Source organism: Rhinopithecus roxellana, chromosome 19 (genome assembly GCF_007565055.1).
Source record: "Rhinopithecus roxellana isolate Shanxi Qingling chromosome 19, ASM756505v1, whole genome shotgun sequence".
NCBI classification, from domain to species: domain Eukaryota; kingdom Metazoa; phylum Chordata; class Mammalia; order Primates; family Cercopithecidae; genus Rhinopithecus; species Rhinopithecus roxellana.
This window is the reverse complement of record NC_044567.1, coordinates 62,469,176-62,489,859: the sequence shown is the minus strand read 5'-3', so window position 1 is coordinate 62,489,859 and position 20,684 is coordinate 62,469,176. Positions and strand designations below refer to the sequence as shown.

Sequence of the window (20,684 nt, the reverse complement as noted above, 5' to 3'; positions counted from 1 at the left end):
TCTTGCTATGTTGCCCAGGCTGGTCTCAAATTCCTGGCCTCAAGCAACCCTCCCATCTCAGCCTCCAAAAGGGCCAAGATTACAAGTGTGAGCAACTGTGCCCATCTAGATATTCTTAATAAATGCAAATAATGCCCTTATACAGATGAAAATTGTTAGACAGTTAGAGGGCTTCCAACTTTTTGCCATTAAAAACAGCCCTACAATGATCATTGTTATCCTGTATCTTTACACAGAGACTTCTCAGAGATAGAGCTGCAAGACTAAAGGGCCGGACGTTTTAAAAACTTAGATAAGTGTCATAAAGTGGACGATAATGTAAACTGCCAAAAGGGGCCGGGCACGGTGGCTCACACCTGTAACCCCAACACTTTGGGACGTGGAAGTGGGTGGATCACCTGAGGTCAGGAGTTCGAGACCAGCCTGGCCAACATGGTGAAATCCCGTCTCTACTAAAAATACAAAAACAAGCTGGGCGTGATGGCGTATGCCTGTAATCCCAGCTACTCGGGAGGCTGAGGCAGGAGAATCATTTGAACCCGGGAAGCAGAGGTTGCGATGAGCTGAGATCGTGCCACTGTACTCCGGCCTGGGACAGAGTAAGACTCTCTGTCAAAAAAAATGTTTTGTTGTTACTGTTTTTTTTAATAAATAAACAAACTGGGCCAGGCGCTGTGGCTCATGCCTGTAATCCCAGCGCTTCAGGAGGCTGAGGCAGGCAGATCACCTGAGGATGGGAGTTTGAGACTAGTCTGACCAACATGGTGAAACCCCGTCTCTACTAAAAATACAAAATTAGCTGGGCGTGGTGGCACATGCCTGTAATCCCAGCTACTTGGGAGGCTGAGGCAGGAGAATCACTTGAACCCAGGAAGCAGAGGCTGCAGTGTGCTAAGATCGTGTCACTGCATTTCAGCCTGGGCAACAAGAGTGAAACTCCATCTCAAAAACAAAATATAATACAAAATAAAATAAACTGGCAGGAGGGGCTCTCAGGGCACGTGGGCCCCCCTGCCAACTAGACTCCACCAGCTAACTACAGGGTGAGGCTGGGCACTGGTGTGGCCACCTGCTGGGGTGCACATCCCACGCCGTCCTGCCCACAGGCTGTGTCCCACTGTGGTACTTGTCATCCTGCAAAGTTTTCTGCTCTGACCTTGGGCACACTGCCCCAGCCCTACCCTGCTGAACCGGAAAGGCAGAGGTCTGCACTCAGAGGGATATAGCCCCAAGTGGGATCCTCCCAGCCCAGCAATGCCCTGCCCTGGGCAGATGGTCCCTGCTTCATTACCATCCAGCGCTGGAGAGATGGGCTGGCCAGCTGCAGGAGTGTGTCCCGGGCCCAGTCCAAAGCCTTGCAGGGCCAGGGGCCAGTACCCTGGCCTCCTCCTGCCCCTTGGAACCACAGATCATTCCACCACAAGCGACCCGGCCCCCACATGATCCTGTCAGACGCTATCCCCTCTTTTTTTGGGTCCCCTCCCATTCTCCACAACCAGACCTGATCCGACTCCCTTTCTATCATAGTTCCATCGACAAGGAGCAAAGCTTCTGAAATGATCTCAATAGACCCACATGCCTGTGGCGGTCAAGGCTTTTTAGCCACAGAGCCTGCTGAGCAAATGGAACCTCAGCAAAGTGCCCACAGCACAGGGTGGCACCAGGAGCTGCTCCAGTGATGCAGGGAGGTCTGGGCCCGACTTCCCTGCTATGGAGCCCCTGGGGTTTTGAAACCCATGGCAAGTGCAAAGGACACTGGACTGAGAGTCGGTGACGTTACACAGTCATTTGGGGCCTTTAGACGAGGGACCCCCCAAAGTCCCCTTTTTAGTGCTATGATGCTAACCTATGACAAGCCAATAGGTTCTCAGTAGGGGACAGGTAGGAAGCCAAGAGCCTCCCCTGCCAGCCCCATAGAATTCCCAGCAGAGAAATGACAGCTCCTGAGAGAGTCCTGGGACCAAGGGGAGAAGCCATGCCTAACTTGAGGGGATGGGGTTAACAGCAGCCGGGCTCTGGGCTCACCGCTGCAGCACCGCATCCGAGCTGATGGTCCGGTCATCCAGCGCGCGAAAAGCTGGCAGCTGCACCACAAACACGTTGCCGCTCTCGGTGCCCAGGTAGAGCAGTTCGCACGAGGAATGGGGCAGGACCACGGTGATCTGTGTGGCACTGGGGGCAGCCCTGTGACAAGAACAGCTGCCCGTGAGCTGACCGCTGCCCAGCAGGGGAGACCCCATGGACAGGGTCCCCTGACTCCGAGGAAAACAAGCCCATAAAAATTCATGGGGTTCATAACCTTTCAGCCCAGGACAAATACTGGTCACTTTCTGCCAAGACAGGAGACAGATGGCAGAGGCTGGGCTAGGAGGTAGGAAAGATGCCAGGGGCCCTCCAGCATAACACGGGGTGTGGGCGGATGGAGGAGGTGGGCTGCAGCCCCACCCACTCCTCGGAGCTACCTGAGTATGGCGATGCATCGGGTCAAACGCATGCCAGGCACTGCCAGGGGCGCAACAGGCCCCACGAAGGGTGAGTCCACTCCACAGCTAAGGGCAAGGGTCAGGCTGGGCTGGGAGTGGAAGGGGTTGGGGACTGAGCCCTTACCCTGGGGGGCCACGCAGTGTGAAGCTCTCATCCTCCTGCAGCTCCGATGCTCCGCCCTTGACCTTCAGGCTCCAAAGGTGCAGGCTGTTGTCATCCAGCAGGGTGACCAGCTGGCACTGGCGAGGGCACAGGGATGGGAGCATGTGGTCTTGCTACCCAGCAAGGCCTTTACACACTGGGGCCGCCCAGCCCGGGCTGGTTGTTTCAAAGACCCCCGGGCCACTCCCAGGGTGGCCCATGAGCCCTACCTATGGAAAGGGAGGGGGTCCCAGGCCTTTCCATCAGCAGCAAACCCAGGGCCACTGAATGCCGGCCTCTCCACACCAGCCCTGCTGGAAGCAGTGAGGGCAAGGAAGGTGTGGAGGTGGCTTCCTGTCCCACCCCAAGTCCCTCACCTGGCCAGGCAGGAGGTGTATCTGCGTCACTGCGTTGTTCTCCCGGTGCAGCCCCATGAACTCCACGCCCGGGGCTCCATAGCTATCAGCAGGCTCAGGAAAGTTCTGGAAGGCTGGACACCATCCCCTGCCCACCTTGAGTGCCAGGCCCTCGGGGCCCACGTGCAATGAGTGCAAACACAGAGAGGGGCTGCCCTCCCCGCAGGCAGCAGGACCCATGCATGGAGCCTGGGATGGGGAGGAGACACAGCAGCCCTGGCCCTGGGGCACCAGGCCAGTGACCTGACCCCTGGGAGATTTTTCCCAGTCAGGCCGGTGGGAGCAACTCCACAGAAAGGTGAAGCCCTACCCTGGCAATGGTCAGGCTGATACCCTGATCCTGAGCTGCAAGACATGTTGGCTGTCGCTTGGTAGCACCTGTGAAAAAACACACGGCCTATCCCCAACAGCCTCAGCACCAGGGATTGGTAACCAAAGTCTGGCTGTGGCCTGGCAATGATTAACCAGCGAGGGAAGGCTGAGCCAGCAGCAAGGCCCTGGCCCTCTGCGTATACCAGCCCAGCCTGGAACTCGAGCGCTCCATACCCCTCCCCCACACCGGGCAGAGGGGAAGAGGGAGGTCAGGCTCCGCTGGAGGTGGCAGTCAAGCTATCGGAGGTGGTCCCTCATCTCTCAACTCCCTTGGGTCCTGCCCTGGGAGCACAGATCAGACTGGCGGGGTGCCCAACCTGATCCGGTTTTTCTCTCTGAAAACACCGGGAGCCCCCAGTCGGCCAGAACCAGTGTTCTGGATAAAAGATGACCCAACTGGACAACGTCCAGCCTCAGGCCGGGCAAGGACTGTCCCTGCCAGGCGGAGCCCTCTCCACTCTCTGCTGCCTGTGGGGGTGGGGCTGGAATTTGGAAGATGGCTGCCTGAGCCCAGCTCTCCTGGCCCAAGGCTACCCCACCTCTGCTTGTGGATAGGGACCTGGGGCCAGTCCACCTCTGATTCTTATCATGATAGGTTAAAAATCAAAACTGCAGGCTAGGAGTGCGGTGACTCAAGCCTGTAACCCTAGCGTTTTGAGAGGCCAAAGCGAGAGAGTTGCTTGAGCCCAGGAGTTCAAGACCAGGCTGGGCAAGATCACAAGAACTTGTCTCCACAAAAAAAAAAAAAAAAAAAAAAAAAAAAATTGTTTTTGAGAGAGAGTCTCACTCTGTTGCCCGGGCTGGAGCGCAGTGTCGCAGTCTCGGCTCACTGCAACCTCTGCCTCCCGGGTTCAAATGATTTTCCCACCTCAGCCTCCCAAGTAGCTGGAATTACAGGCATGTGCCACCACACCCTGCTAACTTTTTAAATATTTTTAGTAGAGACAGGGTTTTACCATGTTGACCAGGCTGGTCTTGAACTCAACTGATCTGCCCGCCTCAGCCTCCCAAAGTGCTGAAAAAAATTTTTTTTAATTAAAAACATCCCTAGCGACAGGCCGGGCGCGGTGGCTCAAGCCTGTAATCCCAGCACTTTGGGAGGCCGAGACGGGCGGATCACGAGGTCAGGAGATCGAAACCATCCTGGCTAACACGGTGAAACCCCGTCTCTACTAAAAATACAAAAAACTAGCCGGGCGAGGTGGCGGCGCCTGTAGTCCCAGCTACTCGGGAGGCTGAGGCAGGAGAATGGCGTGAACCCGGGAGGCGGAGCTTGCAGTGAGCTGAGATCTGGCCACTGCGCTCCAGTCTGGGTGACAGAGCGAGACTCCGTCTCAAAAAAAAAAAAAAAAAAAAAACAAAAAACAAAAAACATCCCTAGCGACAAGAGGGGTCCCTGTAACTTGCTTTTCTGGTGGTGAGGTGGGGAACTGAGGGAGGCAGGGGCACAGAAGGGCCCAGGCCTTGCTACTGACACACCAGCCAGCCACTCACTGACTGAGCACTGGCTGAGACACCGGCATCAGGTCCTTACCCCTGGATCCACCAACACAACCCCTGCAAAACAGGTTTCTGAGCCCCCCAGCATCCTCAGCCCCTGCCCAGGACTGGGGGATTCCTGAAACCTCCAGGAATAAGTGAGAGGGGAAACTGAGTAAAGGGAGCAAACCACATGAACAGTCTTGAAAGGACACAGGGGACAAAATAAGCCTGTATCTCCTCAGTCCGTTTCAAACCTCACTGTCCTCCTGCAAAGGACAGGGTCACATCCCACCATGCCCAGGTGCCTGCTCCACCATCAACCATACCCACCTCATTTTGGAATAAAATCATGTCCAAAGCTGGAAATCAGGAAAGTCTCATTTTATCCCAACAGCCCATGGGCAAGGAAGGAAAAAAAGATGTCCTTCCCCAAATCTCACCCACCCCAAGGCCCTGCCCGGGTGGGAGTGAGGGGATGGAGGATACAGCTTGATGGCTCCAGAACGGGTGCCAATGGCCAGGATGCGCAGGGACGGGCTGTAGCCGAGGGCGCTTGGCTGGTGCGGGAAGCCATGCTCTACCGTCTGCAACGAGAAGCACTCGGGGTGGGCCTGCAGACCTCTCCCCTTCGTACCACCATGGCTGCCGGAGCTGCAGCACTGGACGACCCCAGCAGGAAGCAGGGATTTGGTACCTTTCAGGTTCCTCCCAGACACCTGAGTGTTGGAGCCTAACCCAAACTTACCAGGCCCCACCCCCAGTCCCTCTGTGACTCTGCCCTTGGCCTCATTGCCACTCCTTCGAGCTCATCCTCCTGAACGCCACGCCAGCCTCTCGATGCTCTCCAGGAACTGACTTGGTGTCTCCACCACGTGCACCCTGGGTGACGGACCCAGCCCTCCTCAGTGGCATGGGGGCCTTATGGATGTGGGGTGGGGAAAGTAGGGGGAGTGTGGAACAATGGATACACTGGTCTCTCGGGAGAAAAGCTTGGTTGCACCACAGCTCCGGGCTCACCCGGGGCCCTAGAGTACCACGGAGGCCCTGCCCTGCTCTGGGCTCTTCCAGGTCCCTCCAGGCCCCAGTCAGCTGGGTCTCACAGGCTCTTACTGTCACCAAGTTTCAACCATCTTTCCAGAAAGGGAATTCCTGGAATGTCGTTGCAGATACGTGTTTTTTCATTTATTACAGAAGTAATACACACACACCGTGAAAAACTTGGGAGGTATAAAGACGTTTAAGAACAAAAATTACCCAGACTCCCACAACCAGAAGTAACCCTTGCTAACACCTCGGTGTAAGTCCTTTGAGTCTTCTGCATTTGTGAATGTTTGCACATATTTTTTTTGTTATTTTTTTTGAGAGGGAGTCTCGCTCTGTCGCCCAGACTGGAGTGCAGTGGCACGATCTTGGCTCACTGCAAGCTCCACCTCCTGGGTTCATGCCATTCTCCTGCTTCAGCCTTCTGAGTAGCTGGGACTACAGGCGCCCGCCATAGCGCCCGGCTAATTTTTTTGTGTTTTCAGTAGAGACGGGGTTTCACTGTGTTAGCCAGGATGGTCTTCATCTCCTGACCTCGTGATCCACCCGTCTCGACCTCCCAAAGTGCTGGGATTACAGGCGTGAGCCACTGTGCCCGGCCTCATGTCTATATTTAGAAAGATATAATTGGGATCATGCCATATGGATATATGTATACAAGTTAATGTACAGGTATAGTTTTGTAGCCTGTTTTCCTACTTACAGCCAGCCAAGGTTGTTAAAAGCTTGAAAATGACTTTTTAAAAATTTTTTTTTTGGCCGGGCGCGGTGGCTCAAGCCTGTAATCCCAGCACTTTGGGAGGCCGAGACGGGCGGATCACGAGGTCAGGAGATCGAGACCATCCTGGCTAACACGGTGAAACCCCGTCTCTACTAAAAATACAAAAAAATAGCCGGGCGAGGTGGCGGGCGCCTGTAGTCCCAGCTACTCCGGAGGCTGAGGCAGTAAGAATGGCATAAACCCGGGAGGCGGAGCTTGCAGTGAGCTGAGATCCGGCCACTGCACTCCAGCCCGGGTGACCAGAACAGAGCAAGACTCCGTCTCAAAAAAAAAAAAAAAAAAAAAAAAAAAAAAAAAAAAAATTTTTTTTTTTTTGAGATGCAGTCTCGCTCTCTCGCTAGGCTGGAGTGCAGTAGCGTGATCTCGGCTCACTGCAAGCTTTGCCTCCCAGGTTCACACCATTCTCCTGCCTCAGCCTCCCGAGTAGCTGGGACTACAGGTGCCCGCCAGCACGCCTGGCTAATTTTTTTGTACTTTTAGTAGAGATGGGGTTTCACCACGTTAGCCAGGATGGTCTTCATCTCCTGACCTCGTGATCCGCCCACCTCGGCCTCCCAAAGTGCTGGAATTACAGGTGTGAGCCACCGCGCCTGGCCTAAAAACAATTTTTTTTTTTTTGAGGGTCTTACTCTGTTTCCCAGGTTGGGTGCTGTGGCGTGATTTCGGCTCACTGTAGCCTTGGCCTCACAGGCTCAAACGATCCTCCCACCCCAGCCTCCCAAGTAGCTAGGACTACAGGCATGCACCACCACGCCTGCCACGCCTGGCTACTTTTTAATTTTTGGCAGAGACAGGTACTCGTCATATTGCCCAGCCTGGTCTTGACCTCCTAGACTCAAGAGATCCTCCTGCCTAGGCCTCCCAAAGTGCTGGGATTATAGGCGTGAGTCACTGCAACCTGCCTAAAATGACTTTTTTTTTTTTTTTTGAGACAGAGTTTTGCTCATCACCCAGCCTAGAGTGCAATGGCGCGATCTCAGCTCGCTGCAAACTCTGCCTCCCAGGTTCAAGCGATTCTCCTGCCTCAGCCTCCTCAGGAGCTAGGATTACAGGCATGTGCCACCATGCCTGGCTAATTTTTGTATTTTTAGTAGAGATAGGGTTTCACCATGTTGGCCAGGCTGGTCTTGACCTCTTGACCTCAAGTGATCTGCCCGCCTTGGCCTCCCAAAGTGTTGGGATTACAGATATGAGCCACCATACCCGCCTAAAATGACTTTTAAAACAGCTAAAGAATATTCTTTACCTGGAGATACCCTAACTCACCAGGGGTTTATTGTTGAGTATTTACTTTGTTGCTAGAGGGTTTGCAATCACAACCATGTTGATGGCATTCTTGGACTCCTTTGTCTGCAACACTTGAGAATTTCCTGGGGCAGATGTCCCAAGGATAGCATTGTGGGTTAAGAAAGGTATGAACATAAACGCTACAAATTTCGAGTGATAAACCATCTTCAAGAAGGTTTTTAGTTCAGTTTCTTAATCAGTTACCCCAATCTGACCGCCACCTCCCACCCCAGGGGATAGTGGCCCTGCAGAGCTAGGTGACAACAGCACACAGCAATGCTATGTCAACTGGTTGCTTTAAAGACTTAAAACAAAAACCAACCACAGAGACTCTGCCCTGCAGAAAAAGGTCCCAAGAATGAGACAGCCTCCTTAGGCCCTGGGCTCTCCTACTTTGCAGCCCTGCCAGGCCTCAAAGCAGCAGAAAGTCCCTGTTGAGATCTAACAATGATAGCTTAGCAAACCCAATTGCTACTTGCCTCCCCCATCAGTCAGTCTAGTTCAATGGCTCTCACAAGGAATCCCATACTGGGGTCAGGCAGGGAAGAGAACTCCAACAAGTGCCTATTTTGGGGGATGCCTGGGGACAAAAAGGTCAGGGGATGGGCCAGGGTGCCTTAGGCCTCGCTCTTTGCCAGGAACATGGTCTGCCCTGTAAATGGTCATACCTGAATGGGATAGCCAGGGGCCCAGATACGGCCCAGCAGCGGCCCCCAGGCCAGCCCAGGTCCCTGTTCAGCTATGCGAAAAATGCAGAGCCTGGAGAAGCCCTGGATAGAGATAACTGAGTGTCTGGAATGTAAACATTTCCCAGGAAAAGGGGAGTAGACAGTGGGGTAGGATGTGCAGGACAAGCTCCCCCAGGGGCCCCGCCAGACTTCAGCCAGCCCCAGGTTGCTGAGGCCTCAGGAAGTCAGCGGCCGGAGCTGCCTCCCCGGGACAGAAGCACTTTCCCAGCAGCAGAGGCAGCTCAGGGAACAGCCTCTGGAATTTGGAGGACTCTGGTGGAAATGCCCCACAGGAGCCCGCTGGCCTGGCCAGGAACAGGCCTTATGCCCTGAGCAGCCCAGAACCCAGAACGGTAGCCAGGAGCCCCATGGGGCCACCAAGCACTTGCAGTATGGCTCATGTCACCAACGAGGGTTAAGTCAGTTCTTGAAAACCCTTCAAGTATGTCTGGAACAACTCGGGTTCTAGAAGAACAGGGGCTGGACAAAGGCAGTCCACGCTTCAAATTCCCTTTTCCCACTGTAAATCGTCCAAATTCTAAATACGGATCTAGTACTTCCAAAAAAGATTTTTTTTTTTTTTTTTTTTTTTGAGACGGAGTCTCGCTCTGTCTCCCGGGCTGGAGTGCAGTGGCCGGATCTCAGCTCACTGCAAGCTCCGCCTCCCGGGTTTACGCCATTCTCCTGCCTCAGCCTCTGGAGTAGCTGGGACTACAGGCGCCCGCCACCTCGCCCGGCTAGATTTTTGTATTTTTTTTAGTAGAGACGGGGTTTCACCGTGTTAGCCAGGATGGTCTCGATCTCCTGACCTCGTGATCCGCCCGTCTCGGCCTCCCAAAGTGCTGGGATTACAGGCTTGAGCCACCGCGCCCGGCCCCAAAAAAGATTTAATGTCTGAATTGAGATGTGCCATAAGTGTAAAATACACCTAGATTTCACAGATTTAGCATTCAAAAAAACAAATTGAAAAAATCTCATTAGTAAGTTAATCACATGTCAAAATATTTTGTATATGTTGGATTAAAAGGAATATATACTTTTTTTTTTTTTTTGAGACAGGGTCGCACCTGTCACCCAGACTGGAATACAGTGGCACGATGACAGCTCACTGCAACCTACGCCTCCCGGGTTCAAGTGATCCTCCTGCCTCAGCCTCCCAAGGAGCTGGGACTACAGGTGCGCACCACCATGCCCAGCTAATTTTTGTATTTTTAATAGAGATGGGGTTTTACCATGTTGGCTAGGCTGGTCTCAAACACCTGGCCTCAAATGATCCACCGGCCTCAACCTTCCAGAGTGCCAGAGTGCTAGGATTACAGGTGTGAGCCACCGTGACCAGCTGGAATATAGGATTAAAATTAATTTCACTTGTTTAAATAATTTTATAATGCAGCTTCTAGATTTTTTTGTTTTTAAGACAGAGTCTCCCTCTGCAACCCAACTGGAGTGCAGTGGTGAGATCTCAGCTCACTGCAACCTCCTCCTCCCAGGTTCAAGCGATTCTCCTGCCTAAGCCTCCCAAGTAGCTGAGACTACAGGCATTCACCACCACGCCCGGCTAATTTTTGCATTTTTAGTAGAGATGGGGTTTCACCAGGTTGGCCAGGCTGGTCTCGAACTCCTGACTTTAAGTGATCTGCTCACCTTGACCTCCCAAAGTTGTGGGATTACAGGTGTGAGCCACCGCACCAAGACAGAATATATAATTAAAATTAACTTCACGTGTTTAAATAATTTTACGATGCAGCTTCTAGGAAATTTTAAATCACATACGTAGCTCATATTATATTCCTATTGGCCTCGACAATTCCGCGCATCAGCAGGTCAGGCCGGAGAAAACAGCCTGTAAGTTTTTGCTGGACTCTCAGGCCACAAGCCAAGGGCGGACAGTTCTAACATTTCACCGGAGTCACTACTCCTGCTTTGGCTCTGCATCTTTCCTCTAACTCAGACGAAGACAAAGGGTTGGGCCCATCCTTCAACTACTCACATTAATTCCTCATTCCCTTCAAGCCTTAGAGATACTGTGGCCACCCCTCCCTCCCATCCCCACCTTCTTTTCCAAAGGCTGATTTAGAACAGGGTCAGTGAGTCAGAGCCACTAAGCTTTGTATCCCTTCCTGCCACATACAAGGCATCTGGTCGTGGGTGAGCTGCTGGGCCTCCCTGAACTTCACTTCTCATCGAATAAACGGGATGGTACTGGTGACTGCACTGGGCAGAGCTGTCCTCGGATTGGAGATGATGGACCTGAGGCCACCCCGCAGCACACACAGGCCTCTCTGCTTCCTTCCAAGGCTCCCATCGTTCCATAGTATCACCTTGGGCACTTCTCCAAGTTGGCAACTCTGGAGGGACCAGGGCTTCCCCAAAACCAAAATAAGGGCAGTGACCTTCACAGCGACTCTGACAGGGCCAAGAGAGTGGGTTCACATGTAAATGATGTGTCTCCCAGGGAATTCCCCAGGTCGGGGAGGGGAGGATCCAGCCTACCTGGCTCTGCCCACAGGTGATACCTGGCTCAGGTGACCTCTGCCAAGGGAGGACAGAGGTCCTTGACAGGGGTCTGGGCAGTCCTACGAGGACAGGGGCTCGGGCTGGGCAGAGAGGCAGGGGAGCCCTAGGTTATTTATGGGAAGCCCAAGGGATCTTGTTGGGACAGGGAAGGGATTGGGATTTGGGAACAGGACTAAGAGCAGTTAACAGAAAGGACAGGGAGGAGCTAGAAACGCAGGGCCTAGCGTCCTGAGGAAACCAGTCAGGGAAAGGATGAAGGCTCCGTGGGCACCTCTGGCTGTGCCCCAGTTGCCCCCCACTTTGTGTGTGTGTGGTTTTTTTTTTTTGAGACTCACTCTGTTGCCCAGGCTGGAGTGCAGTGGTGCGATCTCAGCTCACTGTAACCTCCGACCCCCAGGCTCAAGTGATCCACCTCAGTCTCCCGAGTAGCTGGAACTACAGGCATGCACCACCACACCTAGCTAATTTTTTTGTACTTTTTGTAGAGATGAGGTTTCACTATATTGCCCAGGCTGGTTTTGAACTCCTGGAGTCAAGTGATCCAACTGCCTCAGCCTCCCAAAGTGCTGGGATTATAGGTGTAAGCCACCATGCCTGGCCTGCCCCTTACTTTGGTGCCCTTCCCAACCCCTGGCTATCCCACCTCCAACTCCTACCAGCCTTGTAAGGCTCAGCTTCCCTGCTGGTGAACAAAGTCTATATCACTTAGGTGGTGACTCCCCTCTTGTTTAGGGTTCAGAACAGCTCCAGGTCCCTGTTAGAGGGAGTGCATATGGCCTCCCTGAAAGAAGGTACCCACCTGAGCACAGGAGGTTGGGCTCAGCCCCAGGGCTGCCTTCCTGCAAAGATACACACAGCAACCCTGAATCATGGCTGCACTCAGGACAGACGGGCAGGACGGGGAACAGCCCCTGGGTGGTCAGGGAATTCCAAGACCAGTCCTCCCCAGCTATTCTAGGACCCTAGCTATCCCTCTTCAGATTCAAACTAGGAGGCTGACCAAAGCCTGGCAGCCACTGGGGCCTCCTGAGCATAGCATCCAGCCTACCTGGCCCCGCCCACATCTGATACCTGGCTCAGGTGACCTCTGCCAAGGGAGGAGAGAACAATGAACTCTTTTGACAGGGGGGCTGGGAAAGGAGAGCAAAGACTTGCAGAAGCCGCCAGACTGCAACATTAGCCTGGAGTGGGAGAGAAGGCCCCTCCCAGGTCTCTCCCGGCTCTGGGACTCCTTTCCAGGTCCTGGAACGGGAGGGAGGGGGCAAAGTCTGGTTGTCAGAGACAGCAGGGCCTTCATCCTGCCTACAGCCAGAGAGGACCCAGCCCAAGGGCTAGGACCGGAGGAGTCCCTGGCACTCCTCAGGGGGTTGGAGGGAGGGAGTGGCGGAGACCAGACCCTCGGAGGCTGCCCAGGGCCGTGGGGGAGCACGCCCACCTGGCTGGGCCACTCTGCCCGATACTGGCTGGGTGTGGCCAGCTCAGATTCCTGGCAGTGGCAGCAGCCTGGCCCTCCCCGTGTGGCTGCTGTCACCTGACACCAGGGGCCCAGCCATGCAAAAACCAATACAGAACAACCTGGCCCTCCGCAGGGGCTGCTGGCTCAGGAACACACTGTTTGTTCAGGGCCTAAGGGGACAGGGGAGGGTGGGCACAGGCAGGGAAGGCCCAGGTAGGTGCTTCTGTGGCAGCCCGGCAAGCACAGCAGCAGCCTGTTTGTCCTGATGGGTGTGGCTGCTTGGGGTGTGCCTGGGTTTGGCGGAGGGGAGGACCTGGCTGTAAGCAGTTGTCTAGGAACGGGTTTTACCTTGACTTCTCCAGCAGCACTTCCTCCCTCCTGAGGTCCCATGGTTCCTTCCCTTGGTCCTCTGTGGCCCTGTCCTGGTGCTGCAGCTGACTTGTCTGTCTGTCCATCCCTCCAATGGGCTTGAGGGCCCACCATATATAGCAAACAGTTACTTCACTGGCGAAGTAACTGTGGTGTGAAGAGAGGTGAAGCCACCGCTCTGAGGCCACACAGCCAAACGGCAGGTGGAACCAGGACGTCCTCACCCCAGCCAGTGCCCCCCCAAGATATGCTCCAGCTGTGCAAGCCCTGCAGACCTCAGTCTCCTCCCCTGCAGAATGGGAGCAACACCCATCCTGAGGTGTTGTGAGCATGACACCACGACAAGGCAAGTCCTGGTAAGGCGTCGACCTGTGTCAGGCACCGGTTTGAAGCAATTACACTCCCTTAGGATCATTATGATGCTGTTGGAGCTCAGGACATACCAACCCAAAACACCACTATAGGAGACCAGAATGTGCTACCCCAAAATAAACTTCTTTGGCTTTTTTTTTTTTTTTTTGAGACAGAATCTCGCTCTGTCACCCAGGCTGGAGTGCAGTGGCACGATCTCAGCTCACTGCAACTTCTGCCTCCTGGGTTCAAGTGATTCTCCTGCCTCACCCTCTCAAGTAGCTCGGATTACAGGCGTACAACACCATGCCCAGCTAATTTTTGTATTTTTGGTAGAGACAGGGTTTCGCCATGTTAGCCAGGCGGATCTCGAACTCCTGATCTCAGGTGATCCACCTGCCTCAGCCTCCCAAAGTGCTGAGATTACAGGCGTGACACACGGCGCCCGGCCATTTCTTTGGCGTACTTTGAGCTGGTTATTCTCAGAAAGTGCAGACATGGGAGTAGCTCTGAAAAGCTGTCCTTTAGCCGGGTGTGGTGGTGCATGTCTGTAATCCCAGCTACACTGGGAGGCTGAGGCTGGAGAATCACTTGAACCCAGGAGGCAGAGGTTGCGGTGAGCTGACATCGCACCATTGCACTCCAGCCTGGGCAACAAGAGCGAAACTCTGTCTCAAATTAAAAAAAAAAAAGGCCGGGCGCGGTGGCTCAAGCCTGTAATCCCAGCACTTTGGGAGGCCGAGACGGGCGGATCACGAGGTCAGGAGATCAAGACCATCCTGGCTAACACGGTGAAACCCTGTCTCTACTAAAAACTACAAAAAACTAGCCGGGCGAGGTGGCAGGCGCCTGTAGTCCCAGCTACTCGGGAGGCTGAGGCAGGAGAATGGCGTGAGCCAGGGAGGCGGAGCTTGCAGTGAGCTGAGATCCGGCCACTGCACTCCAGCCTGGGTGGTGACAGAGCGAGACTCCGTCTCAAAAAAAAAAAAAAGGAAAAGGAAAAGAAAAGAAAAGCTGTCCTTTTGTAAAAGAAATTTACATCCACAAAGGAAACCTACATTAGTCAAGTACAGGCTGAATATCCCTCATCTAACATGACTGGGACTAGAGTGTTTTAGATTTCAGAATCTTTTGGATTTTGGAATATTTACATTATATTTATCAGTCGAGCATCCCAAATCCAAAATTTCAAAATCTGCAACGCTCCAATGAGCACTCCCTTTCAGTGTCATGTTGGCACTTCAAAAACTCAGATTTTGGAGCATTTGGGATTTCAGATTTTCTGATCATGTATGCTCAGCCCATATCTGTATCAGGAAGAAGGCTTCTCCAAGGCAACTTTCATTACCAAGAGACCTTCTCTGCATAACAAGACAACCTTCAGTCACCATACACTTCCTCCCCTCCCCTTCCTATAACCTGGTCACACCCCACCCCAGTCATTTATTATTATTTTTTTGACACAGGGTCTCACTCTGTCACCCAGGCTAGAGTGCAGTGGGGTGATCTCGGCTCACTGCAACCTCCACCTCCAGGGTTCAACTGAGTCTCCTGCCCCAGCTTCCCTCGTAGCTGGAACCACAGGTGTGGGCCACCATATCCAGCTGATTTTTATATTTTTAGTAGAGAGGGGTTTTCGCTATGTTGGCCAGTCTGGTCTCTAACTCTCGACCTCACGTGATCCACCCACCTCAGCCTCCGAAAGTGCTGGGATTACAGGCGTGAGCCACTGCACCCGGCCTCCTGTCAATTTAATTCATAGCCCCACCAAAGAACCTAGAAGGCTGGAGGGAAGCCAGTTTTTGCTCCCCTACAATGCCCATTTTACAGATGAGGAAACGAAAGAACAGACAGGCTAAGTAATGCGTCCACTGTGTCTTACACAATGAGGAAGCAACAGACCCAGCATCTAGACCCAGGCCATGTGGCTACAAAGTCCCTGCCCCTAACCACTACCTGGCCCCTCGGATGCCTGGCACATAGCCTTCGGTGAACTGGAGTTACCACTCTGACAGCCAGCCCCTGGCAGAGTTCAGAGACTGTTTGCAATCACAGATCCTCTGCAGGTACTGAAGCCAAAGAAACAGGACGTCTCCCTCTCAGGGCCCCCCGGGCGATGTCCTTGCTCTCTTTGAGGCATTGGGCTTGGTGTGGGTGTAAAGGAATCGAGCCAGAAGGTGTTGGAGGAAAAGGCCAGAACTGGTTCAGAAGCCAGTGGCTACAAGCCACCTGGGATCAAGCTGTGATGGCGCCACTGTCCCAGCTGTCATAGCACCCAGCAGACTGGCCTTCCAGGACCATTGGAAGAGATGACCTGAGTTGCCAGGCATGAACGCTGTCTGGGGCCTGACCCTCACCTACGCCAACAGCACACTTGCTGCTCCAGGCTCCAGCCCTGGGTATCCCACCGTCTGCTGGACCTGTCCCAAGGCTCCCCCAGCTCAACCTCAAGCCACATGACACCCACCATAGCACGGTGCTGCTGGACACTGTGGCTGCCAGCCAGGCGTGGCCTTCGATTCACGCAGGAACTCTTGTAGTCCTCACACCAACTATATGGATGGAGGGGCTCTGATCATCATTATCTCAGAGGCACGTGACCTACTCAAGGTCACACAGCTGGTGAGCCAGGCAGTCGGCACCACTCACCTCCTGGCAAGCTACCTCTCCGTAAATGGAGAGCACTGTTGCAATTGTGTCCAAATCAAAACGTTCAAAATATATTACTTTTCCTCAAATCTGCTCTTCACTACTCCTGGCCTGGGCTCCCCCTCCCAAGACCTGGCACCACCACCCACCCAGGTCAGAACCTCCACGGTCATCCTGGACACCCACCTCCCCTCCCCGCCCCCTCTCTTTACTGCCCCATCAGCAGATCTTGGCAGTCGGATGCCCTGAACAGTTCTCTATTCCATGGGTCTGAAACCAGGAGCGATTTTACCCCTCAGGAAACATTCTTGGTTGTCACATCTTGACAGGTGTGTGTGTATGTATATGCCACTGGCATCTGGTGGGTAGGACCAGGGACACTGCTAAATAATCTGCAATGCACAGGACAGCCTCCACAGCACAGCCAGCCTCAAATGTCTGCGAGTGCTGAAGCGGAGAAACCCTGCTCAATCATGCCTTGTCCCCAGTCCCCACCGGCTGGGCTTCCAGCCCCTTCCTTCTGGGCTGTCACCTATCTAGTCACCGCAATGACTACTAACTACTCTGAGCTTACCTGCTTTGCCCAAAGGGTAAAAACATCTCCAGGTTTATCTTTCCTATATTGCAAATGGGACCACTATTCACTCCCTTGCTCACAACCCCCTGGGGCGGCAGGGTCAGATCAGGCCCAGACGCCAGCAGCCTCCCTGCCTCACAGCCGGGGCTGGGGAAGGGCAGAGCAGACGGGATCCCAAATCCTCCGGGATCTGGCCTCATCCTCCAATCCCACCCTGCTGGCCCCACCACACTCCCCAAGCCTGGATGAGTCTACCCTGCTCCCGAATTCCCCGGGCTCTCCCCTTCCTCCTCTCCACTCCCAGGGCCCGAAATGTCAAGCCATCAGCCTCCTCCCTCCTGCAGACTGTGAAAGTGGAGGGCAGAGGCCCAATGAGATTCCCACAGCGCTGAGCCTTGGGCCACGGATCCAGGAAGTGCTCAATGCATGCTTCTTGCATTTGAATGGAAAGAGGAAGGCAGAGCAGGAGACCCAGGAGCCTCCCTCTGCCACCCCCAGGCCTGGGAGTGGAACAGTCAAGTTTGGGGACATCCCTGGGGGATAGGAGAAAGAGGGAGGGACAACTCCTCGCCCCAACTCCACCTCAGCCTCACTCAGCTGCACAGACAGAATTTGGGGCAAAGGGGCGAGGGGACAGGGGTTGGGGGGTGTTCAGCCCTGTTTGCTGAGCCTGTCTGGTTTCTGCCACCTTTTCAGAGTGAGAGACTGCAGGCAGATGGGGGTCACCTAGCTCCCTTCCGTCCCCTGTGGACACTGAAGCTTTGAGACCCAGCACCCATAGGCTACTCCCTCCAGAGCAAGGGTAGGAGGCTGTAGGTGTCCTGAGGTCTCCCATTCCCAACACCTGCACCCCCATACCCAAGGCCCAAAAGTGAGCTGGCGGGAAGCACGTTGGCGTAGGAAAGCCCTAATTCCAGAGGCGAATGTCTTTGTGGCAAAGCTCCATCAGGGACACCAACTCCTCCCAGGCTAAGAGCCCCAGAGGGAAAGGGCAGGGCAGCTTGGCAGCACCGACCCGCCTCTCTCAGGGAGGTCCCTCCAACCCACGACCCACCTCTCCCAACAGAGAGGTCAGGGAGGTCCCATCCAGCCCAGAGCAGCAGCCAGCATTCCTGGGCCACTGTGCCTAGCACTTAAGTTACCTCATCCCACGTATGCCCTTAACAAGCCTATGGTGTGGGCGACAGGCATACGGCCATCCAGCTTCTACGTGGCAAAGTTGGGTTTGCACCTGGGGAGGCTGACTTCTACACTTCTCAAATCAGAAACAAAAATACAACCAAAGAGAATTCCTCTTTCTCCACAGGGAGACATCCCTCTTCCAGACTGTCTGGTCTCATATCCACTGCTTCATTTCGGGGGCAGGGGAGCCCAAATGGAAGCCCCCAACGAAAGCCACATGTCCAGCCCCCAGCATGCTGGGAGGGTCCTGGATCCCCGGGGAAGAGCATCACAGTGTCCCGGTTCCTGCAGCCCACCTTCCCAGCAGAGGGGCCAAAGCACAAGTGAGAAGGTATTTGTCCCCCAAGGCCCCACACAGCTCGGTGGCCCAGGAGTTTAAGAGCCACACTGCACGCCTCCTAGGCCCAGGCCGGTCCTGACCTTCTCAGGCCCCAGGCTCCTGAAGGGAAACTCCACAGGGCTTCTGGTATCCCAGGTGCAGGTTTGGGATTGGGGTAGTCCGAGGTCAACTCTGGCTCATTCTCCTGGGCACCTCTCCCCACTCACCCTGGCCAGAGCCGTAGGAATCACGTGTTCAGCCTGCAGGGGAGCTGCATTTTCCTTCAGGGGCAATTTGAGAAGGGAGAAACAGCCATGGCCTGTGACTCCAGGGCCCCAAGGGAACTGGAACATTATCACCCCTGCAGACTGCATCCTTTCATCTCATGAGTCCCTAAGCCTCCATGACAATCCTGTGCTGAGGTAGGCAAGGCAGATCGTTTTATTCCCATGATACAGGTAGGGAAACTGAGGCTCGATGAGGTGGGGTGACTTGCAGAAGTCACACAGCCAGTGAAAGCCTTGGGATGAGAAGTTCCAACTCGTGAGGGCAACCTATAAAAGCCCTTTAACCAGGCCCCATTTCCAAAGTCTGAGTCCCAAGAGGCACTGCAGGCAGCCACATAAGAGCTGTACCTTAATCCAGGTAAGAGATGCCTCAGCCCCAGCCTAAGCAGCCCGGCCCAAAACCTGGGGGTCATCTTCCCTGCTCTCCCTAACTTACCTTGTTAAACTGGAACAGGTCCCGCTTGAGCCTCTCCCGCACAGGGTCATGCCCCGGCCTCAGGAACCGCCTCATTTTGCTTAGTCTGCAGCCCCCACTGGAGACCTGGAGAAACAGAAGGAGTTGCAGGGGCCTGTCCTGGCACTCAGGTATCGATTAGGCCCGGCCCAAACAGGTGGAACGGGGCCTCTCTCTCCGAGTCCAGTAGGCAGCCACCGTGGGGCCAGGCCGGCTTCACAGTGACCGCCCATGCACCCTGGCTTCCCCACGCTCAGATCTAGAGGCCGGCCCACCTCAGGGCTGAAGGCTCTCACCACCTGTGGCCTTATAATGGGGGCAGGAAAAGCTGGGGGAGGAAGCCATTTAGCCTGGCTTTATAAGCACAAGGAGGGCCAGCGGGCCCTGAGGTTAATTAGCTTAATTGTTAACCTGTTTTCCGAGAAGCCATGAAACTCCAGCTAAGCAGAAAGGGAAACTTCGCAAGCCTCTTCCTCTCAAGTCTTTTGGAAGGTAGAAACACCAAGGCTATCCTTCCCAGATCAGAGCCCAAGTCGGGGCAGGGGTGAGGCCTGCAGTGACTCCAGGCCAGGGCACCAGGCAAATGCTTCCTCCTTCTGCCCTCAGGGAAGGCTGTCCAGGGACGCTTGGCCTCAGCCTCTCCAACCAGCCACAGCTACGAGGAACTCGAGTGGGCACGGGTGGTACAGGGCACTCAGTTGGGGGTGCTGGCCCCTGCCACTGCGCCCGGGGTCTCTGCCGGTCCTGTCCCCTCTCTCTGGCTAGCCCCAGTCCAGCTTCCCTGTGCTTTCATGGGGTGTGCTCAGAAAGGTTCTCTTTTCCATGGGCCCAAGTGGAGAATAATCAGGAGAAATCTGCTCCCAATAAGAAACCAGCTCAAGGCCCCCAAACTCTCCACCCACCATAGAATCCATTCCCAGCCCAAGGGGAAACTATTTCTGGATTATCCTATCCTTGGGGGAAGGGGAAGGAGCCTCCGTGCTCCAGCTTCTGGCTTCCAGTAGCTCAGCCTCCTGCTGACCACAGGACAGCAAGGCCCGTCCTTGGGAAACACAGAGAAGGCCCACCCTGGGCACAGCTCCGTCCACTCCCAGCAGGATGGGGGAAGGAAGCAGATTCAGGCCCCACCCTGGAGGCGTGTACTCCAGGCAGGGGCAGGTAGAGACAGGGCAGCCCAGTGTTGAGTGCTCGGACTGCAGGAGGGAGAGGGAACACCTGGCCCGAAGTGGGGAGGGCAGGTCATATTTGAGAGGAAGGCATCTAAGCTGAGGTTTGAAGGAATTCTGGTTCTTGGGAGGTGGCAAAAATTAACCATCAGATCAGGACTTTGCATATGATAGGATCCCATGTGATCTGGGCAGGGTGGGAGAAGGTAGGTAACGTGGGTGGCAGAGTTGGGGGTGTCTTCGGGCAGAGGAACCGAGGGCTTGCTATGCTGGGAGGGTGATCTGATTTTGCAAAATCACACTGTGAAAAAGAGGCAGTATTGTAATCCCAGCACTTTGGGAGGCCGAGGCAGGTGGATCACATGAGGTCAAGAGTTTGAGACCAGCCTGGCCAACATGGTGAACCCTTGTCTCTACTAAAAATACAAAAGTTAGCCGGGTGTGGTGATGGACGCCTGTAATCCCAGCTATTTGGGAGGCTAAGGCAGGAGAATTGCTAGAACTCAAGAGGCGGACGTTGCAGTGAGCCAAGATCAGGCCATTGCACTCCAGCCTGGGCAACAGAGCAAAAACAACGCCTCAAAAAAAAAAAAAAAAAAAAAAAAAGCAGAGCCACATCCCCCTT

General features: G+C 54.4%; 1 protein-coding gene across 9 annotated transcripts in view; it reads right to left on the bottom strand.

Moving 5' to 3' along the window:
• The window catches only part of LLGL2 (LLGL scribble cell polarity complex component 2), a 51,346-nt gene that overhangs the window by 14,362 nt on the left and 16,300 nt on the right, over positions 1 to 20,684 (bottom strand). For all 9 annotated transcript variants that reach the window (XM_030924169.1, XM_010387596.2, XM_030924170.1 and 6 more), the window contains 5 exons: positions 18,876 to 18,980; positions 5,382 to 5,479; positions 3,003 to 3,084; positions 2,608 to 2,723; positions 2,026 to 2,184 (listed from right to left, as the gene is read on the bottom strand). In XM_030924169.1, coding sequence (XP_030780029.1) covers positions 2,026 to 2,184; positions 2,608 to 2,723; positions 3,003 to 3,084; positions 5,382 to 5,479; positions 18,876 to 18,950 — 530 coding nt within the window. In that variant the 5' untranslated portion in view covers positions 18,951 to 18,980. Of the gene's footprint in view, positions 1 to 2,025; positions 2,185 to 2,607; positions 2,724 to 3,002; positions 3,085 to 5,381; positions 5,480 to 18,875; positions 18,981 to 20,684 lie in introns of those variants that run through there.